The sequence below is a fragment of the Nannospalax galili genome, unplaced genomic scaffold (assembly GCF_000622305.1).
Source record: "Nannospalax galili isolate Female #2095 unplaced genomic scaffold, S.galili_v1.0 scaffold51, whole genome shotgun sequence".
Classification (NCBI taxonomy): domain Eukaryota; kingdom Metazoa; phylum Chordata; class Mammalia; order Rodentia; family Spalacidae; genus Nannospalax; species Nannospalax galili.
The window spans coordinates 946,073-966,870 of NW_008329521.1; the positions used below are offsets into that span (position 1 = coordinate 946,073).

Consider the following 20,798-nt stretch of genomic DNA (forward strand, 5'->3'; position numbering starts at 1 on the left):
GCGGCTTCGGGTGCCGGCTCTGTAGACGGGTGGGAATTCAGGCTCCACGGGGGACTGCAAGATGCCAAGGGGGGGGGTGGTGTTCTGTGCCAAGCTGTAGGACGCTCCCTTTATGTACGAGATCCGTGGGCCACCGGATCACGAGGGGAGGTGCAGGAATGGCGAACATGAATTTCACGAGTGGTTGTTGACAGAAGGATAGCCCCCTCCAGGAAGACTGAATCACAGGCACAGTGAGACACAAATACAGCTCCAGACAAGTTCAGTGATACAGCTTCTTTAGACGCAGTGATTCAGTTTCGCTTTATTGGGGTGAAACCAGAAGATTTATAGTGTGGAGGCAGTAGCAAAAGCTTCAGCTGATAGGTGCTCCTAGGATGCCCCATTTACATGTGGCGGTGGGTTTCTATCAGGCTGTCAGACAATGCCTGATTAAAACCTGGTAGTTTCTGTGCCAGAGGTCATGTATCTGTGGCGGCCACTTCAAAGTGAGTCAGGAAGAGAGTAGAAGGCGCCCTGCTGGAAAGGGGAGTCTCTGCATTAGAACGCGGAGCCAGCTTGCGGCTATCCGGACATGGAGAGACTGCGACCCCAACCAGCAGGGTTCCCCAAAAGGATGGGGGCAAAAAGAGTGGCGATGAGTGACTCTCAGGGGACTAGGAAACCTGGAGGGAAAAGTGATGCCCTAGAAACCCTGTGAGAAATGCACACAGAGTGTCTGAACATTAATGCATATGTAGACCTGGGAGTGTTTGACAGGGAATGCCTTGCCAGACAGAAGAGACCTCCCTTACAGTGACAAGCATGCCATACAGCACTCATCAGAGAAGCTTCTTTTTGCAGCAGATAGAGGCTACTACAGAGTTGCACATTTGGTCAGGCACAGAGAACATATGCCTGGGAGATGCCTAGTACTAGGTGACACACCTGCAGTCAAATCTCTGCAACTATGGCCTATGGAACACAGCAAAATAAGGGGTAGAGAGAAGGGATAATGCACCCCTCAACTCTCACCAGTGAGGCTCCCTTGTACATCAGAGTGTGATGCATACAGAAGGCCATATCTGGCCAAGTTTTGGAGAAAGATTCAAGAGTGTAGAATGAGACCCCTGTATGGAACCTCACCCACCCATGGCTCAGGGACCATTGTGGAAGAGGAGGTGGAAAGATTGTAAGAGCCAGGTCTGGTTCATGAACACAGGGAGGGAGAGGCTTCCATGTGAGCCTGTGGCAGTCGTGGCATCAAGTGCGAGACCCATGTCAGCTCAATTAAACAACGCCCAAAGGAGAGGTAAAAAATTGGTGGTGGGCCAGCATTAGATAGAGAACTATTGAGGCTGATTGCTGCTGGATGAGGGACAGTATGATTTATATAATATCACTGGATGGGCTGACTAGGCTCCAATGGACACATTTACACTGAAGGACACTTGGGTACAAACACCTGAATGAATAGGATTCAGTATGTATGGCAGAGTACATAGGGTTCAGTGACATAGGGTTCAGTGGGGGGTTAGGGGGAAGCATGGATGGAGAATGGGGGTCTGAATTTGAGTGGGAAATGTGTGAAACTTAAAAAGCTCAATAGAAAAAGATAGTGAAGGAGAAAAGGGGGACACAGATTGGAAAGGAAGCCATCAAAATATCTGTCCCTGCAAATGAGTCCATATAAAAAAGACCTCAAGACTCCATCAGACAACTTCTAGGGCTGATAAATGCATTCAGAAAAGTAGCAGGAAGAAAAATCAATGCACACAAATCAGTATTCTCCCTATATTCCATCAAGAAATATACTGAGTGTGCTCAATAGCTTTAGTGTCAACTTGACACACCTGGGTTGAGGGAGCCTCAATTGGGGAATTTCCTCTATTGGACTGGCCTGTGGCCATGTCTGAGGGGAATCTTCTTGATGAGTGATGTGGGAGGGCCCAGACCACTGTGGGTGATGCCACCCTGGGCAGGTCGGCCTCTGTTGCATAAGAAAGCAGGCTGAGCAGGGGCCAGGGGAACAAGCCAGTAAGCAGAGTTCCTCCATGGCTTGTGCTCCAGCTTCTCCTCCCAGGTTCCTGCCCTGAGTTCCTACCTTGGGCTTCCTGATGAACTGTGACCGGGGAGATGTAAGCTGAATAAACTCTTTCCTCCCCAAGTTGGTATTGGTCAGAGTGTTTTGTCACAGCAATGAAGAAACACTGAGACAGAAAACAGGAAAACAGTTCCATGCACAGTAGTCTCAAAATAAGTTTTGAAAACTTGCAATAAATCTACCTAGGAAGTGAAAGATCTTTATAATAAAACATTTCATACACTGGAGAAAGTGAAAAAGGTAAATAAAAACAGAAAGATTGCTCATGAACATGGATGTATAGGATGAATATTGTGAAAATATTGGCCATTCTATCCAAAGTTCTCTGTATACACAACACAATCCCCATTCCACTTCCAATGCAATTCTTGGGATAAATTGAAAAAAAAAGATCTCAGATTTCATATCGAACTACACACACCCACACCCCCCCCACACACACACACATACATGGTTAATAAATGAATCCAGAACTATAAAGGAAGAACCTAGGGCATCATCATTCCTGGTTTTAAATATACTACAGAGCTTTAGTAATGAAACAGCATGATACTGGCATAATAATAGGCACATTGATCAAGGGAATGTAATTTTGGACCCTTATTAAAGACCACACATTTACAGTTACTTAATTTTTGACAAATAGACCAAAAATACATTGCAGAAAAGACAGTAATCTCCAACAAATGGTGCTGATCAAACTGCATAGCTACATTTAGAAGAATGAAGTTGGAGTCCTCTTTCACCCTACACAAAACTCAATTACAAATGAATCAAGGACCTCAACATAAGACCTGGTAACTGGAATCTGGTAGAGGAGAAATTAGGGATTACACTTCAACAAACAGGTACAGGAAAGGATTTTCTTAATTGAACCCTGACAGCACAAACATTAAGACCGACATCAACTGACAAATGGGACCACATCAGACTAGAAAGCTTTTATACCACAAAGGAAACTACTATTCAAGTGAAGTGACAGTCTGCAGAATGGGAAGAAATCTTTACCAGCTATACATCTGACAGAAGATTAATATATAGAATGTACAAATAACACACACACACACACAGAGAAACTTAATAGAGCAATAATTTACACAGACTCCCAGTTTTGATGAGTGTAGTCCATCATGGCTTAGAGGGCATGGTAGAGTTTATGATAGACATTTGCAGCTGGAGTGCCTCACAATTTGTAGATCAGGAAGCAGAGCGTAAAGATACAAGCAGGACAGCCAGGTATAGACCCACAAGGCCCAAGTGCCCCTGTGTTTACCAGATTGGCCCTTTGTCTGAAAGGTTCTAAAACTCAAAACCTCAGCTAGAAAATAAGCTACAATTAATCTCAGAAAGATTATTTCTTTTTCAGGCATTTGCACATCAGCTCAGTCTTCATGTTTGTGACTTCTAACATTCCAGAATTACAGACCTTAAGATTTTAACCTTTATTTCTTTAATTCTGTACAATAAATGATCTTGCAATAATCTCACTGACTGAGATGGCATATGTGTAAAGAGGAACACATATTTTAAGTTCTGTATATAAGAAATGATAACAAAATATACATATTTTTCAAAAGATTCATCAGCTAGAAACCAAATGTTCAAGCAAATGAGTCTTTAGCAGATCACAGATGGAAATATAGATCATAGATAAATGGCACATAGATGATGGATATTTAGATAATATAGATGATACATTTAAAGATAGATAGTTGAAAGATGGGTGGACCATTGAGAGAGTTAGAGTCCAGGCAGATTGCAGAGACCTAAGAGATAGATGATAGATAGATAATAGATAGATGATATATAGATAGATGATAGATGATGGATAGATAGAGGTAGATATAGATTATAGGCAGAGAGATGGTAGATAGATGATAGATATGTAGAAGATAGACAGATGATAGATAGATAGATAGATAGATAGATAGATAGATAGATGATAGGTCATGGCTAGATAAGATAGATGTGCATAGGTCTACTTATAGTTACATGAGAGATATGTAGATGAAAGATATATAGATAGGTGGATGATGAATGAACAAGTGATTTGTAGATAATACAAAGATGGCATTTGTAGATATGTGATAAACAGATGGTAGAGAGATGAAGGATGGAAAGTTAATGAAACCTTTTACTTGTTAATTTTCCTATTATCCACCTCAACTTCAAAGTCATGGAATATTTAAAAAATATAAAATATCATAATGAAAAAAAGATATCATTAGGCAAACATGAGCATTTAGACAAATTGTAGTTATACTGCAACCTGGTTTTGCTTTACCACCTGTCTTTCCCCTGTGAACATCTACTGAATGAACTTCATTGTGTTGTTAGTTTCAGGTTAATGGATAATCATTCATACCTCACTAGTAATATAAATACAGACTTCAATCAAATTGAATAAAGGGGATTTTTTTTTTTTTTTTTTGGAGGACGGCAGGATCTCATAATTCAGAGAAAGCTTCAAGAACAAGCTTGGGACAGGGGAAAACAGGTGGCTCTAGATTCAACACATTAAACAGAAATAAATATTTTAGTGCAAAACCTGACAAAGCCTTCCACAATATAAGCATAACTAGCCATGTGTAGAATTTACTTAAGCTGGCCAGTTATGTTGACGTGATGAAGCTTCTAAGGAATGGGCTTAAAGAGTTCACTATTTGGAATGTTAAATATGTAGGATATTCCATGCCATGATGGGAAGATAATCCTTTATGGACTATTAGAAAAATGGAAAGAATGAAGAATCATTCTTTAGGAGCAAGTGGGAATTCTCAATATGAAAAATTAATTTTTCTATATTTGAATTGAAATGCCATTAGAATACATAGCTATGCATAAATGAGTGTTTACTCATAAGATTGCTAAAAGTTATTTAAATTCCTTTTGAATTGTTCTGATTCATACTGGAATAATTTCTTCATCCATGTATGTGTCTATTTTAGGATTCAGCTGACCTTTCATCATTGCTTTATTCTGAGTATAAATAATAAATAATGAAAGAAAATAGCAAACAAAATTAGATGATTGTAACATCTGTACTCTCTTCCTAAGATGTGATGATGAATAAAAAAAGTCTCCCTTGGAGCCTGACATCTGTTAGGGGAGTCAAGATGTTTAAGCTGAGGATAGAATATGTGGTTTTCCCTCAAGCAATCTGGTACCAAATGAGTTAAGGTTCATCACAATGAAACATGCAATCCATAATTGAAACTGCCAGCACCTTCAACCACCGGAGACAACCCCAAATCTGCTGCTTGAATTTTTAAACCTCCACATTTCATAGATTAAACATATATAGGTAGCAGCATTGTCTTTATAATATTTGTGAATAGAAAACAATGATCATGTGCACTATAAATGTAGATGTGTTCAGAATGCATGTGTGTAATCACTGACAAACATTGAAGCAATATTTGAGAAGTCAAAATGGTTATTGCATCTGTATAGTTAATGCCACAAACACTAAAATAAATTTATAATGCAATTTTGAGACTATACATTCAGTTATCTGATTGTTCATCTCAAAATACAGGAAAACTAAAGGAAAATGCAAAAATATAGGAAAATTGCAGTTATTGTTAACATCTCAATTTATTCTAGTCTTTGCATCTGTGTTTCTTGCTGTGACTGTCAGGGGAGAATAACCTTCAGTCATGTTATTATTTCCTCTATTATTTTAAAGTTGTGTAATTCATCTGTAAGTGGAAGGTAATGGGAGGCAGCTGCTGGATGCTCAGGGGATTTTATCTAGAATAAACAGCTGTTGACTCTGTTAAGACTGTTTTTCCTAGGACTGCTATCTAGTAGCCAATGTCTATTTAAAAGCCCCAGGAGCTTAAGCCTCTCTACTCACAATATAAAATCACGTTTCTTGCTACAAACTTGCCTTCCTTCTTCTCTATTTCTGTGGTAGTCTTCCGATTCCATCAGTTCTATCTTCGGTTTTTAATTTATGACATCTGCGATCACACTGATGGTCTGAGTAGTAAAAATGCATCTCAGACTTGGTTCCTACCAACTTGGCTGTTTTAATTTGCTTCATTGTTGATTTTTCCACACTAATTTCCTTCTATATTTTTGGATCCACACTGTTGCTACACCATGCTGACAGATTTCCACCAGTCTCAAACTCTGTTTTAAAATACAGGAGCACACTTTGGATACTACATTAAGTGCAAACTTTGTGGGCCTGTGCATCCTTCCTCATGATATCCCTGCCTGATTAAATAGGCTAACACTCTCCTTTCTCTGTGTCTTTGCTTAAAAAAGGCCCTCCACATTCTTGTGTTAATTATCCCGTTATATTTTAACAACTTTTTCTACTGCTTTTTGTATTGCAGCAAATGCTTCAAATCCTTTCAAAACATATACTGATCTATGTCTCCTTGTATTTAATTTGCTTTATATTAATATGTGCTACCAATTAACTGAATTTTGCATACTATGTTGATAAAACAGCATCTTCTCCTGTTTACATCTTCCAAAGACATCTAACCAAGAACAATGATTGATTAATTGGCAAATTTCTGTCTTAATGTTTATGGAAGAGATTTAACATATTGGAAAAGAGTATCATTCTTTTTTCTCTTTATCTTTCCTAATCCTTGCGAAAATACAAAAGTTTCAGGGTGAGGGGTGGGAGGGGATCTATGCTAAGCATTCTAAACAAAGGAAGCCCAGTATAAGAACATGGAGTAAACAAAGAGCAAAAATCAATGTCTTCTAGACTTCAATCAATAAAGTTAAGTTCAATATGAAAAGAAATTAATTAGTTGATTATTATTTTAGCCAAATCCAAGTATATTGCTGAATTAGTAGAAAGAGTGTTTTAGTGAACTTGAGTGCTTTATGTCCTCTGATTTTGCTAATATCCCACCAGTCTTATTAGTCTCTCTTGCTTTAAATATTCTAGCAGACTGAAGTATTTTTTTCAGTATTTTATGAGGATACTGTGTTCTCAGCATGATCCCTTTTTAAGGAATGCAGCAACTTATGGAGAACTATTTGAATACCATGCAGACCAGTTGAAGAACTTGGCTGAGTCCTTAGGATGCTAAACAATGTCTGTTCTAATCTTAGGATGCTTGGACCCCCAGTGGCAAGAATCCTCATTCCTTCCCCTCTGTGATCCATTGCAATTAAATCTTCAGATTTTGGAAATAGTGTTCATGAATTTACATTTTTCTCTCCTATGAAAGTTTACTCATATACTGATGAGTGCAGCACTGTATTTAAATGAGCTCTGACCAAGAAACACATACCCACACTTTCCAGTGATAATCATGGACCTACCCACAGTGACAGCTACATACATTATTGTACGTTTCTCTGCTGAGTGTATTTTTGTTTGTTTATTTGGTTAGGTTGGTAGATTGTTTCCTTAGTATCTCTAATGAGATGAATGTTTTACAAATGTTTAGGGTTCCCAGAAGTATGCAGCTTGCTTTAAAACAATGGACTGCTTATCATCCTCTGGGTAACTTAAGAAGTGTTGTAAAACATATACCTTTTTGACAACATGAGTCATGCATTTATTGTGTCTCAGATAAACTAGAGTTTAAAATAAGGAGGATTGTTGCCTTTTGAAGGTTGAAGATTCTTAAAATCTTATATAAGAAATATACATTTTCAATGGAAAAAAAAGTCCTATGCAAAATTGAACACAAATTATTTTTCTTAATCTCAAATATAGAAATTTTAAAATTTTATATGTAGGAACATTTTGTCTGAATATATGTAAGTACACCACTTGTGTACAATGCACACAGGGGCCATTAGAGGGCATTGAATCCCCCAGAACTGGAGTTATAGACAGTTGTTAACCCCCAATGAGGGTGCTGGGATTCAAACTCATGTCCTTTGCAAGAGCAGCCAATGCTCTTAATCACTGAGCCATCTCTGCATCCCCAAATATAAGAAGTTTTAAAGGCATATTTTAAAAACATTTTATATGAAAATGTCTGTTTGATTTTTTCCCTATGATATGATACTTGTTTATTGTATGTTACAATATCCACATTGATCTGTTTATAGAATGCATTTTTCATGTTTTTAATTATCTTTATGTTTTCTTTTCTCTCTCTATCTCTGTCAAGCCTCAAGAAAATGCTCCTGGAAACCCAGAGAGCTCTCCAGTTCAGACAGCGAAGGAAGAAAACCAGAGATCAGCTGCATGTGACTCTCAAGATGTAAGACTAACCTGAAGTGGTTCAAAATGAAGGACGTAACATTGGCAATGGTAGCTCATGCCATCATGAGATGTCCTCTCTGTGTGTATTGTCTACTTTCTAAGCATGATAATATCCATGTGAGGACACAGATGTTGCTTAGACAGTATCAGGTAGGTATTTCATTGAGGAGCATATACATATTCATAGGACAACTGTGATTGTGAGATTCTGAAGACACAGGTGGGCAACCAAGGGCTCAGCACCACCACCATGCTCTTTGTCACAACTATGAGCTGTACAAGCCCTAAAGGGTTAAAATGAAACTAAGGAAATAAAAAAGAGCTTAAAATATGATTTTATAGCATTCTCCATCCATGAAAAGTAAATGTGGAGACTCTTAACCTCCACATTATGAGAGCTAGGAACTTGAATGGTGTGGTTTATCTTCTCATAACAAGTGCAATGAAATATTGATCCTAAAATTCTGGAAGACCAAATGAAAGTTGTCTTCTGAGACTGCCCATGGAGAAGATCCAGAAATATCTAAAGGAGTGAGGAATAGGGGAAAACAGGTTCATCACACAGCTCTTTTACCTCTGCTTACTCTCAAAGTGCATTAGAAATGAATTTCTCAGTATGCTTTCCATTGGATCTTCGTATATTGAAACGTCTACCTCAGCTATCCAATTTAGGTCATAAAGTTAACCAAAACTAGAAATCAAGTGCTCTGCATCTGACTTCCAGGGAAAGAGAGTTCAAGGAGGAATGTAGGGAGGAATGCATCTGCAGTGGTCTGAAAGACGGATTGATCTTTGACGATGGGGGCAGAGTTTCATGCGCAGAGAATAAATCAGAGCACTGTAGAATGGAGTGCAGAGAATATTGGGAAACAGGTTAATTGGGAACCACAAAGTGAGGGAACCTGAGTTCTCCACTAGAGAAAATGAATATAGTATGATCATTCCAAACTCCAGAGCCCAGGAAATATTTATGAGAGCTGAGGATTCTAGAGCTCCTTTGTAGAAGGTCACTTTGACATGAGGGCCACTTTTCTAAGTTCTTATAATTTACAAAGAGTGTTGGAAGAGTTTGGGATCTTTTGTAGGTATTCTTCAGTGCAGTTCTTTAAAGTGAGATGATTCTAATTTATGTTAAGCATTAAGAAACACTGGGATGTATTTCACTAGGGCAACATAAAAATATTTCCAATCTCAGTACACAACAAGCTTGTTTTATTGAATGTACAAACAGAAAAGAAAGGAAAATAATTTATTTTTTTCTTATTTTATGCTAATGAATATTTTAGCAGCATGTAAGTTTGCCATGTATATGCACTGCCTGAGCAGACCAGAAAAGGGCATCCAATTCCCCGGAACTGATGTTTCAAATGGTTATGAGCTATGTGGGTGCTAGAAACTGAACCTGGATACTCTGCAAGAGCAGTCAGTGCTTTTACTGAGTTATCTCTCCAGAGCCATAATTTAACTTTTAAATAATTAAAATATATTTTTGATCTCCATGAAATATTCTGTATAATTTAAGATGTTTTATGGAATATCGACATATGCTTTTGATGCAAATCCTCTCAAAAGTGATTTAATCAACACTACTTCTTATATAAAACCATAAATTGAGTTTTTGAACACCTTAATTTTATTCTTGACAGCCTTAAATGAGATGACCATGTCTGCATCCTGCCGATGATCATTGTCCATCCTCAGCAAGAAGTGAGGGCTACACAGCAGTTTCTCAGTGGATAGACAGTGTTGATTGATTCCTGTTGGCCACAGCTTAGACTGAATAATGGGAGAATGTGGAACTTGCCCACAACCTACATTTGAATAGTAGCATTACTTTTTCTAACATAGCCATTTGATATGTGATTTTATCATACAGATTCCATGTCAATAAATGGTGAAGCAATAGTTTTCTAACTTGGGTATGATTAAACATCCCCAGACTGGTGAGTAAAATGTCCTGGGTTCAAGTATGCACATTAATCAGCAGATCTGTGACAAGGGTCCTGGAACTTAGATTATTTGATGCACTGATTAGAATGTCTCTTGTCAATATTCTTGCTAAACACTTTGAGAAACCTTAATGCTGACTTCTTGAATGTTTATCATGATTACATATAATCAAGATTAAGTATGCCATGGGCCATTGTTAAACCACATCTGAGCTGTCCGAATTAGTTTCTTCTTTTAAAGAGTTGCTCTGCAGCTTTAAAATTATCTCAAAATATATTTTGACCAAAGACTTAGAAGTCAATGGCATGTTTATTATTTTAGTATCTTTGTAGATTTGTTCCAATACCTGAACATCTTTTATTCAGGCCAGGCATGATAACAGCAAAATGTCCTTAGCCCTCTGTATTCTTCTTTTTTTTTTCTTTTTTTTAATTTTTTGATAGTCTTAGAAAACTTGAATTGATCCCCAATGGTTTAATACCATATTGTACTAGCAGTTTCAGGCATATTTAATTTACCTTAAAAACAGCTTGCTTGGATAATTATATTACAATATTGAATCATTCTGAGCAAGCAAAGCATGTACATCATCTCATTTTCCTGCTGATATTGTCAAAAATCATATCGTAAGTTAAAGATTTTGGACATGGGTTTTAATTTTTATTTATGTGGTTAGAGTTAGGTCTCCATGTAAATGTGTTTTGCTATATTTTTGACACCTATAAATAGCAGATGTTTTTCTTAAGGGGCTACAGAAATAAAAAGAAACAAGTCATTGCTTATGTTTGCTGCTGGCATCCTGGCTCATTTGCCTTCAGTGTGAACTGCTGGCATTCTTACTCAGTTATCTGCAATGGCTCTCACTGGTACACTTGATGTTTTCTGAATTGTCTACTACTGGTACACTTGCTCAGTTGTCTTCCATTGTCCCTGCTTATAAACACCTGACCAAATGGAGCCTCTTAATCAGCAAAACATTGTCCAGGGAAATTAGAGAGGAAAAAATGTGCAGAAGTCAAACCCTAGAGCTGCACGTAGTACGTTATGCCAGATTTTTAATGCTAAAACAATTTTGCAGAGATTAAAATGTCCCAGTTTGCACTCATAGGTACACTCCTAGTGTCTTGTGGTGCCCCCGGTGAGCTGTTACTGATCTGTGATTGACAATTCTTATGCAAGTCATGCTCTGTGGGAAGTGAGTCCATTGTCATTCTAGGCTGTGCTCCCTCACAGCATCTGAATGGGCTCACTTTTTGATTTTGTTACTGTGGTAGTTTTCAGGAGTAGATTTGCCTCTAGACAAAGCAAAAATGGTTGACAGTGTGAAAGAAAAGTTCCCCAAAGAACTCCTGTACCTTGACTGAGCTTCCTGTAGGGCTGACCAACTGATTATCACTCCAGAGAATGTGGAGAGTTTGGAATGTTTCAGGTCCAGAGCCTAATTACCATTTATCTCAGGCCATCTTTAGCCCCCTAAACAGCCACTCCTTACCAGCCTCTGTTTCTGATGTAAAATCCTGTGACTAACAGATAAAAACCTTTTAGAATGTATTATTCTAGCAGACCACTGGTCTCACCAATCAAAAGGCTAAGAATGTCATCAGATAACATCTGAGACATATGGTTAAAGAAACCCTTGCTTTGCTGCTGCCTACTGAATGTCTCCTCCACTGTATTTGAAAAGTGTCTTGATTTATGACTTTTCTTTGTTCTTTTACTATAAAAATGTAAGGCAACTGTTACCATGCTGGAACATGGTCCTAGGCCATCACTTATATTTGGCTTCAGAATAAACTTTTCTCTCCTTTGAGGTGAGAGTTATGTTTCTGCAACCACAACAGTTTCCAAAGGAATTCAGAAGAATTATGTTTTTTCCTCTTAGACATAAATTCTCATGTTTACCATGCTATAACACTTTAATTTAAAGTGTGAGTAATGTGAACTGAGTTGTGATTTATCTCCAGAAACAATATAGAAACATTAACAAACATGCTAGGCAATGTTAACAATAATGTAAAATAAGTCTATTAATTTAGTAAGCAAACATAGCCCAACTGGCTAAATATCATTTATGAGACAAGTGGCCAAACAATGGCGTGCATGTACACAGCCTCATCTGATAGTCCCCTGCCTCCTCTTTCTCCATGCAAAATGCAGAATGCCTTCCTGGTCTGGATGACATTTTATTGGGTTTATATATGCATACATTTGCTTTGTGCTAGGGTCAACCTAACATCTTGGTTATTTGTATAAGGTTCTCCTTTTAGATTGCATGATAATATATTTCGGAGTTGAGAACATGGTGAATTTATATTGTAAATAAAGATTACTGGAGAGACACAGAGGCACATGCTTGGGACACAGATGCCCGAGCAAACTTAGCTCACATGCTATGATTATCTCCCACAAGTGGGTTCAGAATGCTCAGCTACATACAAGAATTCATTCTCAGGCACTGACTCTTATTTTCTGAAATGTGATGCAATGATAAGTGTGTCACACCCTTTCCATGTGCTAAGATAGTTCCCTAGAAAGATTCAGCCAGGGCTTCATTTATGCTTCTAAGCAGCTTCTAAGTGGCTTCTCTTCTCTTCCTCTACTGCATTATTAGCATTCTTATTCTAGTGGTTATTCCATCTGCTCTTCAGGTCACAGGAGGACTAAGCTTCTGTACCTGCCAGGGATATTACTGATGCTCTAATTTCAAGTTGCCTAGTTATGCATTTGCATCAAATATTTTAGTTTTAAAAAATATTTTAGGAAGTGTCCTTAGATATATAGTTAATCTATTTTGTGAAGTATCTTCAAGTTATTCCTAGTGGTAATGAAGTTATAGTAATTCTCAAAGTCAGCGCTTCAAATGAAAAGACCTCACAATGAATGTTGGATAAACATTCTGCCTTTAATTTTTTTCTTTCTTTTACATTTTTATTTATTTTAATATGTATTTTATTGAACTTTTGTACATTTCATACAAAACATCTTATTCATCTTTATACTTCTCCTTCACACACACCCCACAGCCCCTCCCCTGGATTTCATTCATTCTGCCATATATGCTAAGGCCTATCAAATCACGTTAATGTACCCAGGCAGTCCCAGATTTGTTGCTGTTGTATTTTATCCCAATCCAGCACCAGATTCATGCTTATCCTCCTACTGCAGTCTTCCAAGTGTTAGGATTTCAGGTCTAAACCACAATACCTGGCTTATTTAAAACCTTGAAAGCTTTAATCTTGCTTCTTTTTAAAAAATATTTTATTTGTTATTTGTGTTTTATATGTACAAGTGTATTGCCTGCATGTATGTGAGTGCACCCATGTCATGCAATGCCACGGAAGTCAGAAGAAGGCTTCGAATTCCCCTAGAACTGGAGTTAAGGATGGTTCGTAGTCTCCATGTGGGCACTGGGAATCAAACCCGGGTCCTCTGCAAGAGCAGTAAGTGCTCTTAACCACTGAGCCATCTCTCCAGCCCCTATTCTTGCTTTTGAAAGCAGGAATATGTTACAGTTAAAAGTAAACAGAAAATCATAGTGTATTGTTTTTACACAGGCATGGCAGTGGTTTGCAGTCATTCTGCCCTTCTACAAAGGCCATTCTCAATGTGCAGCAATATTTTAAGAATCCAGTTCCAAATGGAACATCTTCATTGAAGTCAAACATGGATGAGTTATAGTGAAACCAACGTGAAATATTTGAATGCCATGTTTAACTAGATGTGCTGGTCTGGTTATTCTGATTTAAGGAAGAAGACTAAAACAAGAACACAACTCCATCTTGAGTGTGGCATCCTTGTGGCCTTTCAGTTTCTGAGTAGCTGTGCTTCCTAATTCCTTCACCTTGGGCGTTAATATTTACACATGAATTTCAGAGGTACAGAAATATGCAAGCTATTGCAGAATTCTAACTTGAAAATGGGCTACCTTCTCTTTGTTCATTGAAGAGTTGTATTATTTCATTTCACTGTGGGCTTGGGAAGTTGAAATAAGCATTCTTACCCTCCTAGCAGTAGAAGAAAGTAATGTTATTTCTCATTCAACATTCAACAGGATGAAACTCTCAGCGCTACAGAGTTCTGGACAGAATAAGATGGATAACAAATGTAGAAATGTTAGTGGATTGACTGAATTCTTCAGACAGCCATATTAAATTATTTCTTTTCTGAAATACTGAAATACAGTGGTCTACTATATTTTTCCCAATACCAATATTTAAAGTAGATAATCTTAGGAACTCTTATCTTCATTAATGCAGTATCTCCAACTGTACCATAGAGTTGAAATTCAAAATTCATATTTGTCCTCAAATGCTGATCTCTGTACATGGCAATATTCTTCCTGATGATTACTGGGAATATCCCAATGTGAGAACTTTAATATTGAGATTTTGAGTTTTTTCCCAATACCAATATTTAAAGTAGATAATCTTAGGAACTCTTATCTTCATTAATGCAGTATCTCCAACTGTACCATAGAGTTGAAATTCAAAATTCATATTTGTCCTCAAATGCTGATCTCTGTACATGGCAATATTCTTCCTGATGATTACTGGGAATATCCCAATGTGAGAACTTTAATATTGAGATTTTGAGTTCATTTCCATGGACATAAGTAAGTAGTGAGGTTGTCTTAAATACACATATTTTTGTTACCATAATTGCTTTTAAAAATATAACCTCAGGTGTAGGTTCATTTACAGATCTCATAAGGAAACTAAATTTGTCTTAGTGCTAGGGAAGATATGTGATAGAGTGACTAGAAACATTATAACATAGATGTGCTCAAGCTCCATCCTATACCATAACTCAGGTGCCCAATGGTGTGCATCCCAGGTTTCCTGTGTGATTGGTGTGCATTTCATTTGCTAGCTAATGTATCACAGCCCATAGGAAAGAAGCACTACTTCCATTCCGCTAATTAGATGTAGTATTAAACTGAACCACAATAATTTATTGTTGTACTCACAGATTAGTGTATCTCTCTCACCACAGACAGTTCTTAAAGCAGATGGTGATTAACAGAGACTCACAACTGGCCAATATACAGAGAATAAGAGACTGTGGAGTACTCAGTCCTTAATGGAACACTTATACCCCATCTTCTCCTCCCAAGGCTCAGGGATCATTGTGCAAGAGAAGATGGAAAGATTTTAAGAGCCAGTGGTGGTAGATGAATATAAGGAAGCTGTGTTGTCTGGACACCACGGGATAGTTGCACATATAAACCTACAGTACTTATGACAATGTACACAAGACTTGTAGAAACCAGTCAGACAGGGGCCCAGAATGAATGGGAGTGGTGGGCATGAATTCTCAGCCCTAGCTGAAGATCTATTTACAGTTGAGAGAAGGTAGGAAATGGAGGGTCAGTTTTCCTTACTAGTGTGATGTCTTGTATGTTTACCAGGCTCCAGGGCATGGAACCATACTCAGGAGCCTGTGGGAGGCATGGAATGGAATAAGAGGCCTTTAATAACAAAAATGTAAAATGAAGAAGAAAGAAAAAGAAAGGAAAAAAGAAGAGAAAGAAAGAACAAAATAACAAAAGAAAATAACAGATAATAATGGAGGACATGAAATTGGGTGGGGTGTGAGAAGGATGGGGGAGGGCTAAATATCATCAAACTACATTGTATGACATTCTGCATTCAATTAAAATATTGAAGAAACTGTAAGCATGTTGCAAAATACTGGCAATGGAATTTGTTCTTAACTGCTACTCAGTGCATTATACATATTACTGCGTGACCTGTAAGTTCACCCAGGAACACTTTTCCAGTCCCTAAGTGTCCCCATCTTACCTGTACTTATCAATTACAGGTCATGCATTTTCACACTTGCATCGTTTAGTTTTACTTCTTTATGTCTTCATAATTCTGCCCTACCTAAATGTCAGTTCCTCTATCATTGTCCTAATGAAGAAACAGTTCTCCTAGCAACCAACAGTCATACTATGTTTCTGGAAATCATATGTGACATTTCTTCCCTTAGGTAGAGTAGGTTTCACTATAGGATCTGCCTATGGGGATTAAGTACATAAGTTTTGACTATGAATTTTTTGTTACTTTGCCAGCACTTTTCCATTAGGTACATATTAATAAAAAAATGTGCGCTGACGTGTTTGGTTGTCTATAAAATATGTTCATATCCAGCCGTGCAGAGGAAGTAGATATATTGACATTTAAAAGACTGACATATGTTTTGTGTTTTCATCAACCTTTATCTTACTCTGACTTTAGATACTGAATGAGTACTGTCTAAATGTGATCTACATGTGATTAATGTCCATAAACTTTATCACACAAAGTATTGATGAGTTAGATATGCTTACACATCATAAAAACACTCTCAAGTGCTACAGTTGACACACCCAATGCTGATAGAACAGGACTGTGACTGAGTATTACTGCTATTAGAATGTGCCAGGGAGAGACCTCATGAAAGACAAATTTATGAAGTTTGTTGGAGGCACACACAGATGCAGGCAGTAAAGCAAGGTGATATATGTTTGATTAAGGGCGAAAGTGGTGTATGTAGAGAATCCATGAATCATTGAACTCTAAAGTCAGAACCACATGAGAGTTCATCTTCTGCCTAGTCTCTGAAGCATCATCTGCACAAGGGTTTTTAATGACAGAATGAAGCTGACTTAGATGCCTAACCTATGTATCAGGAAAGAAACGTTGTTTAATGTCAAGAGCTGCCCTGTGTCCATATTAAAGACTTAGGCTCTGTGCTATACATGGAAGGACTACAGGAAGTGACCACATGCAACACAAATTCATACCTCAAACATCTTGGGCTTAAGCTAACCAATAATAGAAAAAAAGAGGAAAGTAGCAAAAGGCAAAGAGCAGCAAGAAGAGAAAGGACGGAAAAAGTTCAGTGTCTTAACTTACATTCAGACAAACAAAACCTGGGGCTCTGTGTCCTGTGTCAACAGCTTCCTTTTCTTCAAGTAGTGGAGCAAAGGCATCAGATGAGATTCCCTGCTTAGGGAGCTATAGGGACACTGAAGGCTTTGCCAGATAATCCTATGATGATACAACTTAAATTGCTTCCTGTCTTGAAATATTGATCTCCCTACAAACACACTCACCAATGGCTGATTTAAGACATAAGGACCAGATGTATCACAGATACATTACTTGTTTAATCTTTTACTACTTTCCATTGGTGTATAAAGACAGAATTTTCTGTTAGAATTGAGCTTTGTAGTAGCCGCTGATTGTGAGAAGCATCTGTCTGTCTCTGAATCCAGCTGTTGTTTTGTGTTGAAAGGATTTTGTGTTTAATTTTCAATGTGTGTTGAAGTGGTATCAGATTCTTAATGGGAATAATTCAAAATGGGTTTTCTATCACCCTACTTTGTTTAACTAAATTAGCCTATTTTCAATTCTTGTTTTTCAGGAGGGAAGGTCTTGTCCCATGAAGCACAAGGAGACTCACCCAAGAAACATCACTGCAGAATCAGAACTGGCAACACAGGTTATCTAGTTGGTCTATTCAGTTTTAATTTTATTCACAAAGTACCTCGTGGACCCACTAGATTCAGTGCATTTTTCTCTCGGTGTATCAGGGGAAGAATCTTTTTAAAATTTATTTTATTTTAAATTTATTTAGTTTTGTATGGTGTGGAAGGCATGTGCCACCGTAAATGTTGTTGGTCATAGGACTTGAGGGAGTCTGTTCTCTCCTTCTACCATATGAGTTCAAGGTCATCAGGCATCGTACCTGCAATGGAGAAAGATATTATAAGGCTAATAAAATATATCATCTCCACTGTCACTCCTGAACTTTGCAAGTCTGCCTTGCCAGCCAGGAAACTTTTAGTGTGAGGAGGTGAGGTTCTGAAGTTATAGGATTACAAGGGCCCTCCTTTTCCTCCATGAAGACAACCAAGGAAAGTAAAGAAAAATAAACAGAAAAAGGCATGTTCAGAATTCTTTTTATTAATTTGTGTCATTTATAATTTTTATTTTTGTGATTTCATACAGTATAGTTTGATTGTATTTAGTTTTCCCCTTATATCTGTGCCCCTCTATTTTTTTAACTCTCCACCAAATACACATACACACACACACACACACACACACACACACATATACACACACATACATATACATGAGAAAGAGAGAGAGAGATGTATAGATAAAAGCCTATAGAGTGAAGTTTGTGTTCCCAAATGCCCTTTGGTCTGAGTTCATCAACATGAGACTGGTCAATTTCTGGAGACTCCTCACCCTTACATGAAATTGAATCTCCCCTTCCCAGCAGTCATCTGTGCCAGTAGTCCCTTGGGTAGGACTGGTATTTCTTATCCACATCCCCAAGACTTTGTTGGGACTTTAGGTTGATTGAGTTTACATGGGACTTGCCCATGGTGTCAGCATTGCTTTGAGTTCATTTGAGTAACTGATCAGCTGTCTGGAAGACTATTTCCTTGTGGTCACCCACCTCCTCTGGCTCTTACAGTCTTTCCACCCTCTCTTCTGCAATGATTCCTGATCCCCAAGTGGCAGAAATTTGATAAAGGTGTCCAATTCAGTAATATGCAGTCTGCAGCCTCTTATTCTCTGCACCGTGGCTCATTGCAGTCCTCTGTTTTAACCACAGTCTGATGTACAAAGAACCTTACTTGCTGAAAGTTGAGAGAAGAATTAATCTATGGATGTAAGAATAATCCATTAGAAATCAGTTTAATGCTATATCAATTAAGCAGAATAGTTGTATTAGTTTTTCTCCTATGGCCTGTGGGTGGTCTAGCCTCATGCTCCTAGACCTGATATCAGTGTCAGGTAAGGGATCCATCCCATGAAGCAGACCTTAAAACCAATTAGAAAGTAATTGATTACTCCTAAAATATTCATATCACTATTGCACCAGTAGGCATATCTTCTAGGCCAGTTGTCGTAGCTCATAGAACTCAGGGTTGGATAAGGTTCGTCTTAAATTTTCTCTTTAGGTAGCTTGTGTAGCACTTTCCAGGACTATGAAATCTAGACAACAGAGCTGCTGCTTAGCAGTCAGCACTAGCTTGATCTCTCCTTGGTTGTTCTACAGTTCATATGTATGTTGTCTTCAGCAATAAAGTCTTACTGTGAAGTTCTGGTGGTTAGCCAATAGCTGTTGTGATGGCCAATGTTGTGTGAGGGTCTATGGCTCCAAAAGAGGGAGCCATTGAGCTTTTACTTTGCAAGCCTATGACGTCTAGTAGGTGCATTTTCCATCTGGTACAAGATAACTCCTTTTAGTGTCTCTCTCTCTCTCTCTCTCTCTCTCTCTCTCTCTCTCTCTCCTTCTCTCTCCCTCCCTCTCCCTCCCTCCCTCCCTCTGTCCCTCCCTCCCCCACCTTGGTCTTTTGGAGACATGGTCTCCTTGTAACCTCAGCTGGCCTGGAACTTGCTATGCAGACCAAGTTGGCCTCAATCTCGCAGTGATCCTCCAGCCTCTGCCTCCTGAGTGCTGGGATTAAAGGCATGCGCCACCAGGCCTGGCCTTTAAGTCTCTTTTTATGTTGTATGTGTATATTATTTATGTAGCTTCCATAATGGTAGATTTCCCTATGACTTTTGCTAAAGGCTTTATTGTCTGTTATCTTTCCTCTGGACATGAAAGAGTAGATATTTCTGTAGTAGTTCATAGAGTCTTCCAATTATATGTGCAAGGGTGGTATGACTGAATCAAATGGTAGATCAATTTCTAGGTTTTTGAGGATTCGCTACACTGACTACCATAGTGACTGTATTAGTTATATTTCCATATATGGAAATATGTTGCTGGCAACATATAGAAGGAAGAGCTTATTTGGCTTGCGAGTCCAGTGGGATTAGAGTTCATAATGGTGGGGAGAGAAAGTGATGTGATCACATCTTCAAGCAGACGCAGGAAGCAGAGAGAGACTGCAACTCTGACAAGACTTAATTCCCAAAGCCTGCCCCTAGTGATATGCTTGTTCCAGCATGACCATACCTCCTAAATTTTCCATAACTTTTTCTAAAGAGTACCACAAATTGGAGACCAAGTGTCCAAATACTTGGAGCCTATGAGCGATGCATTTTTCAAAACACCAAAATGACTGCACCAATTTGCACTTCACTAGCAATGATTGTGCTCCCGATTGTTCACCTCCTTGGCAAGCCTTGTCATTGCTTGCTTTTTGGATCTTATTCTGAGTGTGGAAAGATGACATCTAAAAGTACTTTTAATATACTGTTCTTTGATAGCTAAAGATGCTGAACAAGTTTTAAAGTATTTATTAGCCATTTTTACTTCCTCTTTGAAGAACTCCCTATTTATCTTCTTGCCCCAATTTTGTTAATTCAGTTGCTTTTTTAATACAGATTTTGAGTTCATCTATTCTAAATACTAATCCTCTGTCACAGGTATAGCATAAAGAGTCTTTTCCCTTCCTGTAGGTTGCCTTTTCATTTGAACGATAGTACCCTTTGTTGTGCAGAAGCTTTTTAGTTCTATGAGGTCCTATTTGACAGTTCTTAGACTTAATGTCTGTGTTGCAGGAGTCCTTTTCAGAAACCCTTTCCTATGCCTCGAAGTTTCAATGCATTC

The 20,798-nt window shown here is 38.1% G+C and overlaps 1 protein-coding gene across 2 annotated transcripts in view; it reads left to right on the forward strand.

Annotated features, from left to right (window-relative positions):
- Window positions 1-20,798, forward strand: part of Luzp2 (leucine zipper protein 2) — a 464,711-nt gene that overhangs the window by 435,198 nt on the left and 8,715 nt on the right. For both annotated transcript variants that reach the window (XM_008837762.3, XM_008837753.2), the window contains exons 10-11: window positions 8,185-8,277; window positions 17,640-17,717. In XM_008837762.3, the coding sequence (XP_008835984.1) occupies window positions 8,185-8,277; window positions 17,640-17,717 (171 nt within the window). The remainder of the gene's footprint in view (window positions 1-8,184; window positions 8,278-17,639; window positions 17,718-20,798) is intronic.